The 21,414-nt window shown below is 52.2% G+C and overlaps 1 protein-coding gene across 2 annotated transcripts in view; it reads left to right on the top strand.

Annotated features, from left to right (window-relative positions):
* Nucleotides 1-10,300, top strand: part of IL21R (interleukin 21 receptor) — a 48,192-nt gene extending 37,892 nt beyond the window's left edge. For both annotated transcript variants that reach the window (XM_025370770.1, XM_025370769.1), the window contains 5 exons: nucleotides 3,957-4,111; nucleotides 5,547-5,724; nucleotides 6,184-6,283; nucleotides 7,020-7,101; nucleotides 9,551-10,300. In XM_025370770.1, coding sequence (XP_025226555.1) covers nucleotides 3,957-4,111; nucleotides 5,547-5,724; nucleotides 6,184-6,283; nucleotides 7,020-7,101; nucleotides 9,551-10,300 — 1,265 coding nt within the window. The remainder of the gene's footprint in view (nucleotides 1-3,956; nucleotides 4,112-5,546; nucleotides 5,725-6,183; nucleotides 6,284-7,019; nucleotides 7,102-9,550) is intronic.
* Nucleotides 10,301-21,414: the final 11,114 nt, after the last annotated feature.

Below are 21,414 nucleotides of genomic sequence, written 5' to 3'. Positions count from 1 at the left end.
GCACTCTCTCACACACATGCACACTTCCATGCACATGCATTCTCACACACATGCCCTTTCTCACACACACATGCACACACACATGCACAGACTCACACACACGCACATGCACACACTCACGCACATGCACACACTCACACACATGCGCTCTCACACACACGCATTATCTCACACAGGCACACACACACACTCACACACTCACAGCCACACGGATCTGGGATCCAGGACATGAGGTTCTCTGCACACGCATGCACCATCTGGAGGAGGGGCCCCTCCGGGCTGAGTGAACTGAGGCAGGCAGCAGCCCCACCGCCCAGGCCACCCCACACCCCTCACCCCCACAGCTTCTCAGAAGCAGAGGAGAGCTCGGGGCAGAGAAGGGGCCCCTCCTTGCCACTTCTCTTGCAGTGTGAATCCAGGCATTTCTCTCTGGCGTTCTCTCTCTCCCTGCCAGGATCTGCAGCTAGCCTGGGCCCAGCTGGGGCAGGAAGTGATTTTCTAACCACCTCCTGCTCAGGGTCCCTTCCTCCTCCTGGGTCCTGGGCCTCGCTGGGCTGAGCAGCCCCCCTTCACGACCCCCAGGCTCTGCAAACATCTCCCGAGTACCCATGGGGCAGTTCTCAGTACGCTGGTGTCTTCCGGGACTGATCCTCACCCAGGCCACACAGGGAAGCCCAGAGCCGGCCTCCACCTGCCCCGGGGAGGACAAAAGAGGGGTTAGAAACGATTTCAGTCAAAAACATCCCATCGCCGGAACAGCAACAGCAACAACCCAGTGTTCACCGTGGCATTCTGTGAAACGTGCACCTCCATCACCTCAGGGCGCGGTGGGAGCCCTCAGTGCGGGTTTCAGGATCACAGGCAGCCTTAGAGCTCCTTTCTGGAGGCCTTGAAAGGTTCATTTGTTAATTTGACAAATATATACATATGTGTGTGTATATATGTGTGTGTGTGTGTGTATATATATATATATATAGAGAGAGAGAGAGAGAGAGCGAGAGAGAGAGCGCGCCAGGGTGTAGCTCTGTCCCCCAGGCTGGGGTGCAGTGGCACAATCACAGCTCATTGCAGCCTGGAACTCCTGGGCTCTAGCGATCCTCCCACTTCAGCCTCCTGAGTAGCTGGGACTACAGGTGCATATCACCATCCTGGCTAATTTTTAAATATTTTGTAGAGCTGGGATCTTGCTGTGCTGTCTAGGCTGGTCTTGAACCCCTGGCCTCAAGCAATCCCCCCACCTCAGCCTCCCAAAGTGCTGAAATTTTTGGCATGAGCCACCTTGCCCAGCCTAATTTGCTAAATATTTACTGAGGGCCTATTGTGCCCCAGGCTGTGTTCCAGGAGCTGTGTGCACAGATTGAACCTGGAGGACAAAACCTCCGCCCCAAGGAGCTAAGAGCCCAGCGAGAGAGGCACGTGGTAAACAAAATCACAGGGTGAGAGGTGCAGAGTGCTGGATGGTGGCAGATTGAAAGTGGAGAAGGTGGCTGGGTGTGGTGGCTCACTTTGGGAGGTTGAGGTGGGTGGATCACTTGAGGTCAGAAGATCAAGACCAGTCTGGCCAACATGGGGAAACTCCTTCTCTACTGAAAATACAAAAATTAGCCAGGCGTGATGGTGTGCAGCTTCTTGGGAGGCTGAGGCTGTGGAATTACTTCAGCTCAGGAGGCAGAGGTTGCAGTGAGCCAAGATCATGCCACTGCACTCCAGCCTGGGTGACAGACAGAGAGACTCTGTCTCAAAAAAAAAAAGAAAGAAAGAAAGAAGAGAAAAAAAGAAGGGAGGGAGGAAGGGAGGAAGGAAGGAAGGAAGGAAGGAAATAAACAAGAAGAGAAAGTGGAGAAGGTGAGGGCAGAGGCCTGCAACTCCTCTCTGACACTAATAGACACTTGCCACTCAGTTCCTCTGAAGTTACCACCTCCTGCTAAATAGCTTCATCCCTTTGAACAAGCCCCATGATACGGGAACTGGGCCCATTTTACAAGAGAGGAATTTGAGGCCCTTAACATAGTGTGTTCTGCTCAAGTTCATGAAATGTCCTTCGAATGGAGCAAAAACAGAATGCCGGCTTTGACCTTCACCTGGAGGCCGCCCATGAAAGCTTGCTGTTATGGCTGAGCTCTGCTCTTGCTGGGAGATGCTGAAAGATAGGGACCATCAGATTGGCCTCCCAGGGCCACTGTAGGGTGTCCAACTGCCCAGAGCAGGGCAGCCAGGCAGGCTCTGAGTAAATGGCAGCCCTCACCATTAGCATTCATGCTAAGAAGAGTCTTCAACTGCCTGAAGTAGCTGGGGTTGAAAGAAAACGATGCCATCATTTAGAACAGAAATGGAAAAGGAATGGATTTGCCAGGACGCTGCTGAGACTATTTTTGGATGGGTTGCTAACTTTGAAACTTAAGATAGGCCAGGTGCATGGCCGGGCGCGGTGGCTCAAGCCTGTAATCCCAGCACTTTGGGAGGCCGAGACGGGCGGATCACAAGGTCAGGAGATCGAGACCATCCTGGCTAACACGGCGAAACCCCGTCTCTACTAAAAAAAAAAAAACACAAAAAATTAGCCGGGCGAGGTGGCGGCGCCTGTGGTCCCAGCTACTCGGGAGGCTGAGGCAGGAGAATGGCGGGAACCCGGGAGGCGGAGCTTGCAGTGAGCTGAGATCCGGCCACTGCACTCCAGCCTGGGCGACAGAGCGAGACTCCGTCTCTACAAAAAAAAAAAAAAAAAAAAAAAAACAAAAGATAGGCCAGGTGCAGTGGCTTGTACCTGCAATCCCAGGATTTTGGGAGGCTGAGGTGGGAGGATCACTTGAGGCCAGGAGTTTGAGACCAGCCTGGGCAAACATAGTGAGACCCCGTTTCTACAAAATAGACAAATAATTAGCCAGGTGTGGTAGCATCCACCTGTAGTCCCAGCTACTTGGGAGGCTGAGGTGGCAGGATGGCTTGAGCCCAGGAGGTTGAGGCTACAAGTGAGCTATGATCGCACCACTGCACTCCAGCTTGGGCAACACAGTGAAATCCTGTCTCTAGGGGGAAAAAACCCTTGGAGATTTCACACGATAATTCCAGGGGTCTCCCATTTCCCATTCTGCATCTTATATTGAAACTTGCCCTTCAGTACGTAGAAAGCAGGGTTTCAGATTTCATGTGTGTGTGCATGTGTGTGTGCATGCATGTGTGTGCACGTGTGCATGTGTGTGTGCATGCACATGTGTGTGCGTGTGTGTTGCAAGTGTGGGCATGCGTGTGGGTGTGCATGTGCACGTGTGTATGCGTGTGCATGTGTGTTTCCCTAGAAAACTTAGAAAAGCTGACCACCCTGTGCTGCTGGAGCCATTCACTTTTAACTCTTTTATTTCTTTTTTCTTTCTTTCTTTCTTTTCTTTTTGAGACGGAGTCTCGCTCTGTCGCCCAGGCTGGAGTGCAGTGGCGTGATCTTGGCTCACTGCAAGCTCCGCCTCCCAGGTTCACGCCATTCTCCTGCCTCAGCCTCCTGAGTAGCTGGGACTACAGGCGCCGCCACCACACCCCGCTAATTTTTGTATTTTCAGTAGAGACAGGGTTTCACCGCGTTAGCCAGGATGGTCTCGATCTCGTGACCTTGTGATCTACCCACCTCAGCCTCCCAAAGTGCTGGGATTACAGGCATGAGCCACCGCGCCCGGCCCGACTCTTTTATTTCTTCACAGTCCCTAAAGCTGCTTCATCCCTCTCTGTGACCTGCCCGCCCCTGAGTTTGCAACCCTAATCTCTCAGGTCCCAGATGGATAAACTGGAGCCCAGAGTCAGTAGTACTTTGCCCAAAGTCACTCAGGGTTGTTTGTCTTCATCTCCTCCATGATGGGTGAGGCACGGTGGCCGGGGTGGGGGCAGGCAGGACTCCTTCCCATCATCAAATCCTTTTCACCTACAGCAAAATCTCACCCCATTTTCTTTTCCTGGGTTTTCCCACCAAGTCAAGCCGGCTCCCCCTTTCAACGTGACTGTGACCTTCTCAGGACAGTATAATATCTCCTGGCGCTCAGATTACGAAGACCCTGCCTTCTACATGCTGAAGGGCAAGCTTCAGTATGAGCTGCAGTACAGAAACCGGGGAGACCCCTGGGCTGTGGTGAGGAATGTGGGGGGATCAGTGCAGCTTTGTGGGAGGGGAGGGGAGAGGAGGGAGTGCAAGGGCATCCGGGTGGGAGAGACGGGCGAGTATCATCATTCATGGCCAAGAACAGAGACCAAGGGTGCGAGCATTCCCTTACAGCAGTCCCTCCTCCTCCCCTCACTTCTCCCCAAGGTAGGAGACCCCTGAATAATCTGTCCTGCCCAAACCTGTCTCCTTGGCTGTCAGCATGCCAAAGAGATTGTCCCTTCCCCAGACTCCACCCCAGGTCTAGTGTACTCACAATAGAAGAAGTTTCAGAAACGGGGCAATCTGGAAGCTTCCCAATTGCTTAGAATGGCCATAGTTGGAGAGTTTCAGAAGTATCAATGATTAAGAAGGTCCAGCCAGGTGCAGTGGCTCATGCCTGTAATCCCAGCAATTTGGAAGGCTGAGGCGGGTGGATCTCTTGAGGTCAGGAGTTCGAGACCAGCCTGGGCAACATGGTAAAACTCCATTTCTACTAAAAATACAAAAATTAGCCAGGCATGGTGACATGTACCTGTAACCCCAGCTATTCTGGAGGCTTAGGCAGGAGAATCGCTTGAATCCAGGAAGCGGAGGTTGCAGTGAGCTGGGATCACGCCACTGTACTCTAGCCTGGGCAACAGAGCAAGACTCGATCTCAAAAAATAAAAATAAATAAAAAAATGTCCAGTGTTAGAGGCCCATTGTTTCAAACATGAAGGCTTTGAGAGATGTCCTTCCAGCCCACTATTTAGAATAGTCACAAGTGAGACTCTGTCTCTAAAAAATAAAAATAGTAATAATGATAGAACAGTCACAGCTGAAGAGTCCTAGAATTGTCCTTCCTTTGGAATGGCCCCAGCTGGAGATGGCCATGAGTGCCATACTTTAGAAGTCCCCAGTGGAAGACTTCCAGAGGTATCCATTGCTAAGATGTCTGTAGTTAAAAGAGTTCCAGAAATGCCCACTATTGGGAATGTCAGTATGTCAACTCTTGGAATTCTTCAACAGTTGAGGACATTCTCAACTGATGTACTGAGACTTATATCGATACATCAGTTGAGAATGTCCTCAACTGTTGAAGAATTCCAAAAGTATGCATTGCCTGGAGTGCTGTCAGACCATTCCCACTCCTGAGATATGCCCAGTCCTGCAGGGAGAGTCCACTGCCAGGACTGTGAGTGGCCGAATTGGATCAAAGAGAAATCAAACAGAGCATCCTACCACATGCAAGGGCCAGGCAGTGCTGGCAAGTCTATGCTCCCCATGCCTGAGTCCAGCTACTCAGGCATAGGCTTGATTCTTGTGGGAAGAGAAGAGACACTCAGGCCCTTTGATGGAAGCTGGGAAAAGAGGTGGCTCTGCTGGAGGCGGGGGCTGGCCTGGTTTAACCCTGACCTGGTGCATCCTTTCCTTGTACTGGCAGAGTCCGAGGAGAAAGCTGATCTCAGTGGACTCAAGAAGTGTCTCCCTCCTCCCCCTGGAGTTCCGCAAAGACTCGAGCTATGAGCTGCAGGTGCGGGCAGGGCCCATGCCTGGCTCTTCCTACCAGGGGACCTGGAGTGAGTGGAGTGACCCGGTCATCTTTCAGACCCAGTCAGAGGGTAGGTGTGAAGCTGGGATGGACACCCCACTCCTGGTACGAAATCTTGTCCTGGTCTAGCCACCCTAAGCCCTGAGCTTCCTGGCACAGCTGGGAGGTATTCAGTTGTTCATCCTCAGATGTAGCCCTTCAATGACATTTCTAGAGCCCCTGCTGGCCAGGCCCTGTGTTGGGTGCCAGCTGCTTCTTCTGTTAGGCATTTGATCCCCCTAACTCTGAAGTGGGAATCAGCCCTGTTTTTCAGATGAGATAACTGAGACTCAGATAAATGAAGTTACTTGCCTGGGGTGAGGAATGAGAACAAGATTTGAACCCAGATCCATCTCACTTCAAGACACTAGAAGTAGCAGCCTCTCCCACCCCCTTCTACTCTACCCCAGACCCATTTCCCACCATGCCTACCCCGTGTGGCCTCTGGTAGAGTTGGTGCCATTTAACCCTTTTTTTGCTTCCTTCCCAGAGTTAAAGGAAGGCTGGAACCCTCACCTGCTGCTTCTCCTCCTGCTTGTCATAGTCTTCATTCCTGCCTTCTGGAGCCTGAAGACCCACCCAATGTGGAGGTGAGGCCAGGGGATCAGGAAGGCAGGAAGGTGGTCGGCATGGGCCACTGCCCATCTATGACCCACCCAGGGTTGGAGAACATGCCTGTCAGCATGGTAACAATGACGACGGTGGAATAATAACCAACTCACAGCCACTGTGTGCTGGACACTGTGGAGGGCACTCCCTTCACCCCCATGGCAGCCCTATGAGCATGAGACACTTCAGTTGCCCTTATTTTATAAATGAGGAAACCGAGGCATGGAAAGGTCAAGGAATTTGTCCAAAGTCACACAGCTCCGAAGTGGAGAAATTGGGATTGAAACTCTGTGTCCTTAAACAGAGACCTCAGCTGTGGTCTTGTCCAGTGGGTTTTAAGTTTTGAGGCTCAAGGGGCATCAGGGGCCACTAGGTGGTGGTGAAGAGGTGGCTGTAATACTCCACACCTCTGCAATGGCCTCTGTGCGCACCCCTGGTTGCAGATGAAGAAGTTGAAGCTTAGAAGGGGCAACATTTGCCCAGCACACAACAGGCATCCAAGAACATAATCTAAATATCCCTTCAGGAGCCTGCGATGGAGACTCGCTGCTCCCATTTTACAGATGGGGAAACCAAGCCCAGGGAAGGAGGGAGGCGCCTGGGCTGTGTCTTGTGATGCTTGGAAGTTCCTGTAGGATGAAGCTGGGGAGCGTCCGAATGGGAGGCCAGGCTGCCGTCTGGTGATGTCAGGGTCCTCACCCCTCTCTACCCCCTCAGGCTATGGAAGAAGATATGGGCCGTCCCCAGCCCCGAGCAGTTCTTCGTGCCCCTGTACAAGGGCTGCAGCGGAGACTTCAAGGTGAGCTCCCCACCCTGTGACGAGCTCCTCTGAGCCCCTCCTCCTCTTCAGGAGCCTCACCTCTCCTCACTCCAGGCTCCCCAGCCTTACCCCACAGGCCTAGAGCATCCAGGTCTCAGCCATGCCACAAGCCAGGCCTCAGTTTCCCAACGTGCAAAGTGTAGACATTCTTGTAGTGCAGAATTGGCAGAAGAATTAAACAAGATTTGACCAGGTGTAGTGGCTCACGTCTGCAATCCCAACAGTTTGGGAGGCCAAAGCAGGTGGACTGTTTGAGGCCAGGAGTTCCAGAACAGCCTGGGCAACACAGGGAGACCCCCACCACCACTCCACCTCCCCATCTCTACCAAAACTTTTAAAATCATTCAAGCGAGGTGGTGCCCGCCTGTAGTCCCAGCTACTCAGGAGGCTGAGGCAGGAGAATTGTTCACACGCTGCAGTGAGCTATGATCACACCACTGCACTCCGGCCTGGCCAACAGACAGAGACCCTATCTAAAAAAAAAAAAAAAAATCAAAAAGAAAGAGTAAACAAAATAATGCAGAATTGACCCAGCCCAAGGAGCCAGACTGGGAGAGGGGGTGAGGCTGGTGGTCTTTTGAGTCACAGATTGCCCCCGTGGTCTTTTCTTAGGTGCCCTTAACCTGGGTTGGAGAGGGAGTGGGTTCTGGGAAGGGTCTGGCCCCAACGTTCGCCAAGCCTCCAACTCGCCACCTCCCGCCAGCACCCACAGGTTGTCTGTGCCCATTTACAGCCCTGTCACCCACCCTGCAGCAGTGGGAGGGGCTGCCGCAGAGAGGATGTGGTGACAGAGGTGGGAGGGGCAGCCCCACCTGCTGCAGCTGAGCCTGAAAGTCAGACTGTGCAGACCTAGAGCATTGATTGAGCTCCTGCTGTCTGCCTGGCGCTGCACTGGACACCCTTCCTGCCTCACTCATTCTCATATTCATAGCAGCCCCTGCGGAGCGGATGTTCTACTGCCCCCAGGGCACCCACGAGGAGGCCAAAGCTCAGAGTGGGCAGAGAGGAACCTGGACTCTCACCCACATAAGACCCACCCTTTCCTCTTCCCTAAAGCTTAAATATCACATTTATTTTGGGTTGATTTTTACCAATACTCCTATAGCACTTGCCATATACCAGGCAGTCCCCTAGGAGCATCACAAACAGTGACTCATTTAACTCTCACGATGACTCTATGGATGGGTGCTATTATTAGGTCCATTTTACAGATGAGGAAACTGAGGCACCAAGAGGGTAAGTAATTGGCTTAAGGGCACACAGCTGAGAAGTGACTTTAAATCAGTGGTGGTAGTCACATCACAGTTCTGAGATGAGTTTTTGAGGAAGATGAGCTCAAAACAGGGAGATTCCCATTCTCTGGGATTTTCCTTGCCAATTGCATGAGGATTCTGGTGTCATGAGTGGGAGTCTGGACAGGGAAGGGAAGGGGAGGGTCCTTCAAGTTTAAGGGCCACCGCCTCAGCCAGCATCACTCACGTCCTTTATCCTCAAAGTATACAAAGGCCTTTCCAAGTGGCTTTTCACTGATCCACTCCACTCATTCATTTTATTAATAGACATTTATTGAGCACCTACTGTGTGCTAGGTACTGGGGCTACAACCATGGACAGAAGAGACAGGACTTATGCCCGGGGGCCAAGTTTCTGTCTGGTGGTGACACATAAACCAGGAGAGTGCTAGGTTTCAAGAAGCATCAAGGAGGAGGGAAAGCAGGAGGTGGCTCAGGGGTACCTCAGACGTCAGGCCCTCCTGCCCCCATGTCTCCTTGACTCAGGAATCTTGGCCCCTGCTTGGGCTATGGGACCACCAGTTGGCTGAGTGATCACACTACTAAGGGTAGCAACTCCCTTCTACAAGTAGGGAAACTGAGGCGCAGAGTAGGAAGGGGACACCAGTGGGGCCCCCACTAGGGTAGGAGCACATCGCAGTCCTGATTCCTCGCTCTCTCTCTGTCTCTCAGTGTCTTTGTCTATCTTCACGTCTCTGTCTTTCTCTCTCGATGTCTCTTTGTCTTGTCTCTGTGTCTGTGTCTGTCTTTCTGTCTGTTTAAACCCTCACCTTGGCTGGGCGCGGTGGCTCACACCTATAATCCCAGCACTTTCAGAGGCTGAGGCGGGTGGATCACCTGAAGGCAGGAGTTCAAGACCAGTCTGGCCAACATGGTGAAACCCCATCTCTATTAAAAATACAAAAATTAGCCGGGTGTGGTGACAGGCGCCTGTAGTCCCAGCTACTTGGGAGGTTTAGGCAGGAGAATCACTTGAACCTGGGAGGCAGAGGTTGCAGTGAGCCAAGATGGTACCACTGCACTCCAACCTGGGCGACAGAGCCAAACTGTCTCAAAAGAATAAAAGTAAAAAAATAAATAAACCCTCACCTTACCCTCATCCCGTGCTAAGACTCTCTCTCTTTTTCTCTTTCACAGAAGTGGGTGGGTGCTCCCTTCACTGGCTCCAGGCTGGAGTTGGGACCCTGGAGCCCAGAAGTGCCCTCAGCCCTGGAGGTGTACAGCTGCCACCCACCACAGAGCCCGGCCAAGAGGCTGCAGCTCACGGAGCTACAAGAACCAACAGAGCTGGTGGAGTCTGACGGCGTGTCCAAGCCCAGCTTCTGGGCGACGGCCCAGAACTCAGGAGGCTCAGCTTACAGTGAGGAGAGGGACCGGCCGTACGGCGTGGTGTCCATCGATACAGTGACTGTGCTAGATGCAGAGGGGCCATGCACCTGGCCCTGCAGCTGTGAGGATGACGGCTACCCAGCCCTGGACCTGGACGCTGGCCTGGAGCCCAGCCCAGGCCTAGATGATCCACTCTTGGGCACGGGAACCACAGTCCTCTCCTGTGGCTGTGTCTCAGCTGGCAGCCCTGGGCTAGGAGGACCCCTGGGAAGCCTCCTGGACAGACTAAAGCCACCCCTTGCAGATGGGGAGGACTGGGCTGGGGGACTGCCCTGGGGTGGCCGGTCGCCCGGAGGGGTCTCAGAGAGTGAGGCGGGCTCACCCCCGGCTGGCCTGGATATGGACACGTTTGACAGTGGCTTCGTGGGCTCTGACTGCAGCAGCCCTGTGGAGTGTGACTTCACCACCCCCGGGGACGAAGGGCCCCCCCGGAGCTACCTCCGCCAGTGGGTGGTCATTCCCCCACCACTTTCGAGCCCTGGACCCCAGGCCAGCTAGTGAGGCTGACTGGCTGTCCAGAGCTGGCCAGGCCACTGGGCCCTGAGCCAGAGACAAGGCCACTTGAGCTATGATGTGAAGACACCTGTAGCCTTTGGTCTCCTGGATGGGCCTTTGAGCCTGATGTTTACAGTGTGTGTGTGTGTGTGCGCGCGCGTGCACGTGCATATGCGTGTGTGTGTGTGCATATGCGTGTGTGTGTGCATATGCGTGTGTGTGTGCATATGCGTGCGTGAGTGTGTGTGTGTCTTAGGTGCGCAGTGGCACGTCCACCTGTGTGTGTGATTGCATGTGCCTGTGGGCCTGGAATAATGCCTGTGGTACTCCATACATTCACCTGCCCTGTACATATCTGGGCCCACGGAGCTCACCCATGTGCACGAGTGTGCACAGCAAACATGTCTGTGGTCAACAGATGACAACAGTCATTTTCCCTTCTAGGGTCTTGTGTTGCAAGCTGGTCCACAGTACCTCTGGGGCTTTGTGGGATCAGGGCATTGTGTGACAGAGGCCGAGTCCAGTCCTCCAGCTTCTGCCTCCAGGAGCTGCAAGAAGTCCACGTTGTTCCTTATCACCTGCCAGCAGGAAGGGAAAGGGGATGGAGTGAGCCCACGGTGACCCCGGGAATGGGAAGATTTGGGGTGGCCCATGGATGAAGGTCTGAATACCGACTCTGATACCTTCTGGCTGTGCTACCTGAGCCAAGTCGCCGCCCCTCTCTGGTCTAGAGTTTCCTTGTCCGGACAATGGGGAAGGCATGACCCACCTGGGGGAAATTGGCAATGTCACCCATGTACAGTACACAGCCCAGAGCAGACCCTCAATAAACGTCAGCTTCCTTCCTTCTGTGGCCAGAGCCGAGGCGGGCGGGGGTGAGAACATCAATCGTCAGTGACAGCCTGGGTGCCCGAGGGGCCATCCCACTTGCAGAGGGCCACTCAGGGGGTTTCCAGGCTTAAAATCAGTCTGTTTCGTCTTGTGGAAACAGCTCCCCACCAACAAAGATTTCTTTTTCTAACTTCTGCTACTAAGTTTTAAAAAATTCCCTTTATGCGCTCAAGAGATATTTGTTAAACACCAATTACATAGCAGGCCAAGGCTCATGGGACCCTTCCCCTGTGGCATTCATGGAGGGAGGGTGCAGGCCAGAACCATGCAGTGTGCTCCAGTCACATGTCCTGCTGGGCCCCCCACCCCGCCCCAGTTCAGTCCTGCATCTTATTTGTTCAACCTGGATAACTGAAGGGAGGTCAAGTTTTTTGTCACTGATTTGTCAGAGAACCTGTTGAAGTGTGAATTAAGAAGCTAAGAAAATACTTCTTAGCAACATTTTCTTTTTCTTTTTTTTTTCTTTTGAGACAGAGTCTCACTCTTGTCGCCCAGGCTGGAGTGCAGTGGTGCAATCTCGGCTCACTGCAAACTCTGTCTCCCCGGTTCAAGCGATTCTCCTTCGTCAGCCCCCGGGTAGCTGGAATTACAGGCACCCACCACTACACCTGCTAATTTTTGTATTTTTAAAAGAGCTGGGGCCACCCTGGCCCGGCCCCGTCTTCCCCAAAGGTCAGACTGCAGGCTGCAGGGCCGCGCTGGAGGAGCCGGCTCTGGCTCTCTCATGCTTTTGGAGCAGGGTTGCGTTGGAACTCAGCAGAAGTCGGTCCTGCTGAAAGCTCCTTCATTTCTCATCTGTGAAATGGGGTGGTTGGGCGAGGTAGCTGACAGAATGCATGAGAGTCCTTGGTGCCTGGCAGGAGGCTGAAGGTTTTAGAACACTGATGGTTATAAGAGTGGGACTGTGAGCCTGGGATCCAGGGGTGTGAGACTTGGATGGGAGCACAGGAGTAGAAGCACAGCTTCTTCAAGGCGGGGCAGCCCTCAGCACCCCCTGCACCTGCACCCTAGGGACTCTTGGGTCCAGATGTGCTGTGGTTTTCACACCTTCTTGGGGGCAACAGGTTCCAGGAGCCACCTGCAGGTGTCACCTGAGCCACAGGCTCCCAGGAAACCAGTGCAGCTCTCCTGCACCCGGAACTTGCTGGGTGGGGGAGGGGAACACAGATGGCTGGGGAGGGCCTGACTGAGGCCAGACTGGGGGGCTCTGGACTGGGGCAGATGAGGTTTCTCAGGATCCCACCTTTGAAGGGAACTCAGTCCATAAACACAGAGGAGCAAAGTTGGAGGCCAGGCGCAGTGGCTCACACCTGTGATCCCAGCACTTTGGGAGGCCAAGGCAGGTGGATCACTTGAGGCCAGGAGTCCAAGACCAGCCTGGGCAACATAGCAAGGCCCCATCTCTACAAAAATTATTATTTTTTAAAAAAATTAGTCGGGCGTGGTGGTGCTTGCCTGTAGTCCCAGCTGCTCAGAACGCTAAGGTGGGAGGATCGCTGGAGCCCAGGAGTTTGAGGCTGCAGTGAGCTGTGTGATTGCACCGTTGCACTCCAGCCTGGGTCACAGATCAAGACCCTGTCTCTTAAAAATAAAAGTTGGAGACAAGAGCTGGCTCATCACCTGAAAGGACGGATTAGTAGGTAGGAGGGTGGGTGGAGGATGGTTGAATGTGTGGATGGATAGGAAGATGGTATTAAGTTGGTGCAAAAGTCTTTGCTATTACTCTTAATGGCTTTAATAAAGAACTTGAAGGAAGAACGGTTGGTTGGATAGACAGAGATAAACGCATACTGGAAACAAAGTAAAGATAAAACACAAGTCATACCAGGCCAGCAACTCTGTCTATTTTGTTCACTTTGTCTATGTCTTATTTGTTCATCCTGGATAACTGAAGGGAGGTCAAGTTTTTTGTCATTGATTTGTCAGAGAACCTGTTGAAGTGTGAATTAAGAAGCTAAGAAAATATTTCTTAGCAACATTTTCTTTTTCTTTTTTTTTTTCTTTTGAGACAGAGTCTCACTCTTGTCGCCCAGGCTGGAGTGCAGTGGTGCAATCTCGGCTCACTGCAAACTCTGTCTCCCCGGTTCAAGCGATTCTCCTTCTTTAGTCTCAGCCTGGCACATAGTAGGCACTCAATAAAGCCTGATTTGTAGCATTTGCTTATTTCCATGGTGTAATTTAATGCTCCTGATTTGAGTCTAAACACAGAGTTGGGAAGAGATATGCACAGTCCGCTCTCTTGGCTGGTATGAGTGAGGCCCAGCTCACTTACTGATGGTAGCCCAAAGAGAACATCAAGAGGAGCAGGGGGCTTCAGGGAGGAGGTGGTGTTGGTTGGACTTTGAAAAATGAATAGGAGGCTGGGAGTGGTGGCTCATGACTGTAATCCTAGCACTTTGGGAGGCCGAGGTGGGCAGACCATTTAAGGTCAGGAGTTCGACACCAGCCTGGGCAACATGGTGAAACCCAGTCTCTACTAAAAATACAAAAATTAGCTGGGTGTGGTGGCGCATGCCTGTAATCCCAGCTACTCAGGAGGCTGAGGCAGGAGAATCTGGAAGACGGAGGTTGCAGCGAGCAGAGATTGCACCACTGTACTCCAGCCTGGGTGACAGAGTGAGACTACATCTCAAAAAAAAAAAAGAAAAAAAAAAAGAAAAGAAAAGAAAAGAAAAAAGAAAAATGAATAGGAGTTTTAGATGTACCAGCTATTTGGGGCAGAGGGAAGAGCCTGGACAAAGGCCTGGAGGTATGACCAAGGGTCAGGAGCAAGTGGGACGGGTGGCTCCTTGCCCTCCAAAGACCAGGCCAGAATTGCTGACAAGCCTCACTTAAGAGGAAGGAGGACCAATAGCAGCATCACTTTGCCAGCTGCCGCATTCCTCACCTTGCAAGCTCTGAGGGGCAGAGTCATCCATTTGACAGATGAAATGAAGGCACACCTCAGGCTGGTCACCTGCCTGAGGTCACACACTGAATGAGTGGTCAGAGTTGGAACCAGAACTCTGGGCTCCTGATGCCAATTTCAGCTCTTTCTCACCTTGCCCTGCTGGAAAGTACCTAGATTAAGAGGTGAGGAAGGTTTAGCAGACCCCTGTGGGTGCCCATTGCATCTGCCTGTGCAGCAGTTTGGAGACATGGCCGACCCCAGATCTGCGAGTGGCTACGTGACCCAGGCCTGCCCAATAGGACATTTCTTCCCCCTGGCAATAGTACAGTTTAAGGACAGACATAACCTAGCTGGTCCATACTCTCTTTCTGCTTGGATTACTAAGCTGTAAGGAGGGTACTGGGAGGGGCAGCTAGAAACACACAAGAAAGCAGAGCTGAGAGATGGAGACATAGTCCCAGTAACAGCTCTTGAGATCCTGGATCCAGCCATGCCTGAAACCATGTTTCTCCTGGACTGTTTAGATACATGAGTATGTAAGTCATTACGCTATTCACCAAATATTTCCAGCTTTTGGCCTTCGGGGCACATGGCAGGGTTGTACCTCCTGACCCTCTGTAGCCAGATGGGGCCATGTGACTGGCTGGGACTGGGCAGTTGTGAGCAGAAGTGGTAAGTCTCACTTCTGGGCAGAGCATTTTTCAGATGGCTGCCACTCCCCCTAGGGGGTTTTTCCTCGCTGTCACAGAGACGGATGATGATGGTGACTGCTCCATCTGCCTAGGCACCTGGGCCCTTGAGTGAGGAGATACAGACTGAAGTTTCAGTTCACCTGTGATAGACGTGTGTCGTGAGCAAGAAATCAATCCTTTGTTGTTCTAAGATGGGGTTGTTTCCTACCACAGCGTAATCCTGCCTACCCGAGTTGAATCAGTGAGTTGATAAGTTTCCTTTTTATGCTTAAGCTGGTTTGAGGTGGGTTTCTGTCCCTTGCAGCAGAGAGTGTTCTAGCATTATTCTGATATTATCCCCACAGTAAGGACTCTGCTTCCAATCTAAGGAAGGACGCTGTATTAGTCCTTGTGTCACTATAAAGAACTACCAGGCTGGGCTGGGATCACGCCTATAATCCCACCACTTTGGGAGGCCGAGGCAGGCGGATTCCTTGAGGCCAGGAGTTCAAGACCAGCCTGGCCAACATGGCAAAACCCCGTCTCTACTAAAAATACAAAAATTAGTCCGGCATGGTGGCACATGCCTGTAATTCCAGCTACTCAGGAGGCTGAGACACGAGGATCGCTTGAATCTGGGAGGCAGAGGTTGCAGTGAGCTGAGATGTGAGTGACAGAGAGATCCTGTCTCAAAAAATAAAAGTAAAAAAGAGAAATATCAGGGACTAGGTAATTTACAAAGAAGCTCAATTGGCTCACAGTTCTGCAGGCTGTGCAGGAAGCATGGCACCAGCATTTATTCTGGGTGAGGCCTCAGGCAGCTTCCAATCATAGCGGAAGGTGAAGGGGGAGCCTGTGTGTCACCTGGCAAGATCTGGAGGAAGACAGCAAAGTGGGAGGTCCCAGACTCTTTTAAACAACCAGATCGCCGGGCATGGTGGCTCACGTGTGTAATCCCAGCACTTTGGGAGGCCGAGGTGGGCGGATCACCTGAGGTCAGGAGATTGAGACCAGCCTGAGCAAAATGGTGAAACCCCATCTCTACTAAAAAAAAATACAAAAATCAGCCGGGCTTGGTGGTGTGTGCCTGTAGTCCCAGCTGCTTGGGAGGCCGAGACAGGACAATTGTTTGAACCCAGGAGGCAGAGGTTACAGTGAGCCGAGTTCCCACCACTGAACTCCAGCCCGGGCAACATAGCAAGACTTCATCTCAAAAAAACCCAGATCTCCCATGAAGTGACTGAGTGAGAACTCACTCATCACCAAGGGGATGGTGCTAAGCTGTTCAGGAGGTCTGCCTCCACGATCCAATCACCTCCCCACAGGCCTCACCTCCAACATTGAGAATCACAGTTCAACATGAGATTTGGAGGGGACAAACAGCCAAACCACATCACCCTGTTCAAAGGCCCCAGAAGACCAGGCTCTAGCACCTCTCATGAATCACCTAGGGCAAGTCATTTGCTGTCACCGAGCCTCAGTTTTCTCTTTTATAAAGTAGAGGTTAGGAATAAGTCTCTCGGCTTGCTCTGTGAATGAAAAGAGAGGGTGGAACAATCCCTTATTAGATGTCGGTTGTCTTTTTTTTGTTGTTCGTTTGTTTTGTTATTTGGTTTTTAGACAGAGTCTCACACTGTTACCCAGGCTGCAGTACAATAGCGCAATGTCGGCTCGTTGAAAACTCCACCTCCCAGGTTCAAGCAATTCTCCTGCTTCAGCCTCCTGAGTAGCTGGGATTACAGGCACCTGCCACCGCACTCGGCTAATTTTTGTATTTTTAGTAGAGACGGGGTTTCACCATGTTGGTCAGGCTGGTCTCGTACTCCTGACCTGAAGTGATCCACCCTCCTCACCCTCCCAAAGTGCTGGGATTGCAGGCGTGAACCACCGCGCCCGGCCAGAGGTGCGCTGTCTTTCTATCATCACCTTGAGCTAGGCTCCAGGTCAGAGGAGAGGGCTGTGGCCCCCGCCCTTCCCAGTCTCCTTCCCAGAGAGTTCATAAATGCTTCCCTCCAGAGGCCTTGAAGCTTTCATTGCTCTCTGCTGGGATTCAAAGAACACATAACCCCAGCTCTCCAACCATCGACAGTTCCTGCGAGATCTCAGTCTGGGATGCTGTCTGGGGGTCCTAGGTGCTTTAACGATGGAAGGAGACAGAGGGAAGTGAAGGCCCAGAAAAAGGCAGTGATTTGCCTGGAGTCCATCATGCCCTGCCCCATTCCTGAGCTCCTTTTGGCCCCCCTGCTGGAGGTGAAAGCCCCTTCCTCCCTCCTATCTGGGGATGTTGTTTGCCTCGGTCCGGCTGCTGGCCCCATGGTATGGCACAGCCCTGCACAGCCCGCCCAGCCCCAGGTGCACCGGCAGAACCCAGGAAGGGGACTTCTGGTGGAAGATGGAGCAGTGAGCACATGCACTTCCCCTCCCGGGAGCCCATTCCACTGACAGTAAAGGAAGCAGGCACTTCCTTTAAACTCTCGACAGGGAAGAACAAGGAGAGGACTCATCTGCCGTCAGGAAACACCCACGCATTCATGCAAGATGAGAGGATGGAGTCAAGTGTGCTCGGACGTCACCTTCTCCACGTTGGGTTGGGCCCTTTATTCAAAGTGCAACACCCCACTGCCTGGTTTTGTTTTTGCCATCACACTTATTATATCCTCTTATACATCTGTGTTATTTATCCATCATATTTACTGTCTACCCCACTAGAGCAGGGATCTGTCTCTGCTGGGTCTCAGAGCCTAGAATAGTGCCTGGTAAAGAGCAGGTGTTCAAAAACATTGAATGAGTGAATGAATGAATCAATCAATCAATGGTAGAGCAGTGACTGGCAAAGCAGTATGCAGAGAGGAGGGAACCATCTGCCCCAGACCTAGAAAGGGCATGGAATGAGGTGTGCAGATGAAACAGGCCGCGTCCTGGGGAGTCTGTAATCAGAGCCAAGAGCCCTTCCTTTATTGCTCAGACCACGGGGCAATCATAGGTCTTCCCCCTGTGTCTAAGGGTGACAAACGTGAAGGTTTTTCTTTCAAAAATCGATGGCCCCAGGCCAGGCACAGTGGCTCACGCCTGTAATCCCAGCACTTTGGGAGGCCGAGGTAGGTGAATCATCAGAGGTCAGGAGTTCAAGACCTGTCTGGCCAACATGGCGAAACCCCGTCTCTACTAAAAATACAAAAAATAGCTGGGCATGGTGGTGGGTGCCTGTAGTCCCAGCTACTCTGGAGGCTGAGGCAGGAGAATCACTTGAACCCAGGAGCCGGAGGTTGCAGTGAGCAGAGATCGCACCACTGCACTCCAGCCTGGGCAACAGAGTGAAACCCTGTCTCAAAGAAAAAAAAAATTGATGACCCCAGGTAAGAAACCCTTTCATCCTACTCTTTAGGGAGTCTCCCAGCACAATGCTGGCTCCCCCACCACCCTAAAACAAATCCCATCCCTGGAAGGCAGTGTGATGGGGAGGTCCCCGAGGCTGGCAGACTGGGAATAGCAGCAGATCCGCTTTCCAGCCTCCAGCCCTGTGGACATGATTTTACCTCCTGCGCCTCAGCTTCCTCATCTATGAAATGGGTATACCGATCAGGCAGATGTCTTAGGGCTGTTGTGGCGTCAAGTTAATGTGTGTAATGTGCCCAGAACAGTGTCTGGCATCTGGCAGGTGCTCAGGAAATCTTGTTGCTAGGATATCATCAATTGTATGGGTAAGTCATGCCCTGCCCCAGTCAGCTCTCACTGGCCTCGCCCTGGTGCCTCTATGGACCACTGCACCAGACATTTGGAAACCAAGACGAAGTAACGGGAAACAGAGACGCTTGGGCGGCTGCTGCCACCTGCTGGTAAGCACTGCAATCTGCAGATGTCGGCTGAAGGCAGTGCCGTCGCGCTCTGCTGTCCGGGGGAAAAGGGACACACAAGTGTATCTGCCTGGCGCTTATACAGGGGACCCTGGACAATCGTCACAGCAGCCCTCTGCGGCAGACAACATGGGCGATGAAGACGGGGTGAAGCCCTCTGCGGCAGACAACATGGGCGATGAAGACGGGGTGAAGCGGCAGGGGTTTGTTTAATTCAACAAAGGTTGGCTTTTACCCTTTGGGTGGATGGGCCTACATTGGGCAGTGGAGGTAAGGAGGGAGACTCCACACACGCATGTACATGCACACTCACACACACAAATGCCCACACACACATGCATACACAGCATGCATGTGCACAGATACACACATTCGCGACTTCAAAACGTTTGTGGAGCCCGGGCGCGGTGGCTAACACCACCAACATGGAGAAACCCCGTCTCTACTGAAAATACAAAATTAGCCGGACATGGTCGCACATGCCTGTAATCCCAGCGACTCGGAATCTGAGGCAGGAGAGTCGCTTGAACCCAGGAGGCGGAGGTTGCAGTGAGCCAAGATCACGCAGTTGCACTCCTGCCTGGGCGACAAGAGTGAAAACCTGTCTCAAAAAAAAAAAAGAAAAAAAAAGTTGGTGGAAAATGGAATTCAAAGATTAAAAATAAGAGACAAACTTTCTTTCTCAACATAAGTTCCATCAAGGTCAAGACACTTTGGTGGGCGATGAGACCAGCCACTCAGCCCCTCCCTGAAAAACTGAGGGTCCTGGGAATGTCACCATGGCAATGCCATCTTTTTTACATTATTAACTGAAGAAAGGTGCCCTTTAAAGATTTTTTCTTTTTCTTTTAAGATTAGGAAACAAAAAGTCAGAAGGAGCCATATCAGGACTGTAAGGTGAGTGCCTCATGATTTCCCATGGAAACGCTTGCAAAATTGCCCTTGTTTGATGAGGAGGGAGCAGGGGCATTGCTGCAGTGGAGGACTCTCTGGTGAAGCTTTCCTGGGTGGTTGTCCACTAAAGCTTTGGCTGCTTCCTCAAAACACTCCCATAATAGGGCATGCTGATGCGGATGTGCCAGGGGGTCGCTGAGTTAGCCGTGCTGAGGGCGTGTTTTATGTCACGTAGCATCACAGGCCCGGGCTTCCCAGGGCATGCACAGACAGATATGGATGGAAATGGGAAGAGGGAAAGTGGGAGGGGCCCTGAAGGGGAGGGGCCTTGAAGGAGAGGGGCTCAGAGGCTTTACCCAGATTTGAAATGTTGTATTTAAGAGAATACATTCATGTATTTGCTTATCTAAGAAAAAGAGAAAAGAATTAAGAGTGAGGAGGGCAAGACTGTGGGGTACAGGGAAGCTGGGGACACAAAGCCGTGGTGTCCAGGCCTCGTGCGAGTGCCCATCTGGGCTTTGCGTTCCCTGCCCTCTCTGCAGGAGACCTGGAGCCACCACCTAGCACTGTTGTGTCAGCCGCAAAGGGGCCAGAGAACCATTTTTGCCCCTTCATAGGTTTTGTTTGGTAGTTAGTGCTTAATGTTTCTTCCAAATTTGCATTCCTTCACAGCCTGGGCATACACATTTTAGTTTTCCACAGTTGCTATTACTCCCTAGTATTTAACCCAAGGCCCCTTTCCTCTCATTTATTACCTGCCTGGCCCCTGAAGGCATCTCAGCTCACAACTACTGGTCAATGCTGTGGTTTCTGGAGACTTCTGTGCAGAGAGCTGCCTTGGAAGGATGGATGGATGGGTGGATGGGCAGATGGGTGGGTGGATGGATGGATGGATGGACAGATGAATGAATGGATGGGTAGGTGGATGGATGGATGGACAGAGGAATGGGTGGATGGGTAGGTGGGTGGATAGATGGGCAAATGGATGGGTGGATGGGTGGATGGATGGATGGATGGATGGATGGATGGATGGATGGATTGATGGATGGACAGATGAGTGGATGGATGGGTAGGTGGGTAGATGGATGGGTGGATGGATGGATGGATGGATGGACAAATGAATGGATGGATGGGTAGGTGGACAGTTGGGTGGATGGATGGGCAGATGGATGGATGGACAGATGAATGGATGGGTAGATAGGTAGGTAGATGGATGGATAGATGGGTGGGCAGATGAGGGGCTTCATGATGGGTAGGAGGGAGGGGAAGAAGGAACAGGTCATCCTTGGGCAGAGTGACTGTGGGAATGTGCACTGGTGTTCACAGAAGCCCCATCTCACCATCTGAGAGCAGTCCCCACCATCCCTGTGTCTCATCTTCCAACACACGCCCACTCTCTCCATCATCTGGGAGGCACAGGCGAAGAAGGGAACCTGCCGAACCTGACTATGCACTTGCACCCGGTGCTCTTCAGCTCACCTTGCCTCCCTCAAGGGAGACACTCTTCCCCGTTTTCACACAACAAAACTAAGGCTCTGAAATATGAATGCAGGGGTTGGTTTTTTAGAAACATTTACCGGATTCCCAAACCTTTCTTCCACCACACCACACATTCCCAAACACATTCCCATTTGTACAGCATTTTATATATGAAGCAGACCACATCCACTACTCTACTTGATTGCCTCAAAAAATCCCATAGAACACTATTGTTTCTACACTTGAAACTTTAAAGAGAAAAAAAATGGACACTAAGACCTGACCAGGCTTGGCAGTGCAGGGACTCTCTCAGGACCCTGACTCCCAAGTCCCTGCCTTCATCCCTCCCCACCCAGAAGTGTGGCCTAGAGTGACCAGGGCATCCCTCGCAGAGGGAGGATGGAGACATAGGGTTGGAAGGTGGGTCAGGTCAGGGGT

This window comes from Theropithecus gelada, chromosome 20, assembly GCF_003255815.1.
Source record: "Theropithecus gelada isolate Dixy chromosome 20, Tgel_1.0, whole genome shotgun sequence".
Classification (NCBI taxonomy): Eukaryota; Metazoa; Chordata; class Mammalia; order Primates; family Cercopithecidae; genus Theropithecus; species Theropithecus gelada.
Note: the sequence above shows the minus strand (reverse complement) of the source record. Positions and strands in the feature narration are given on the sequence as shown.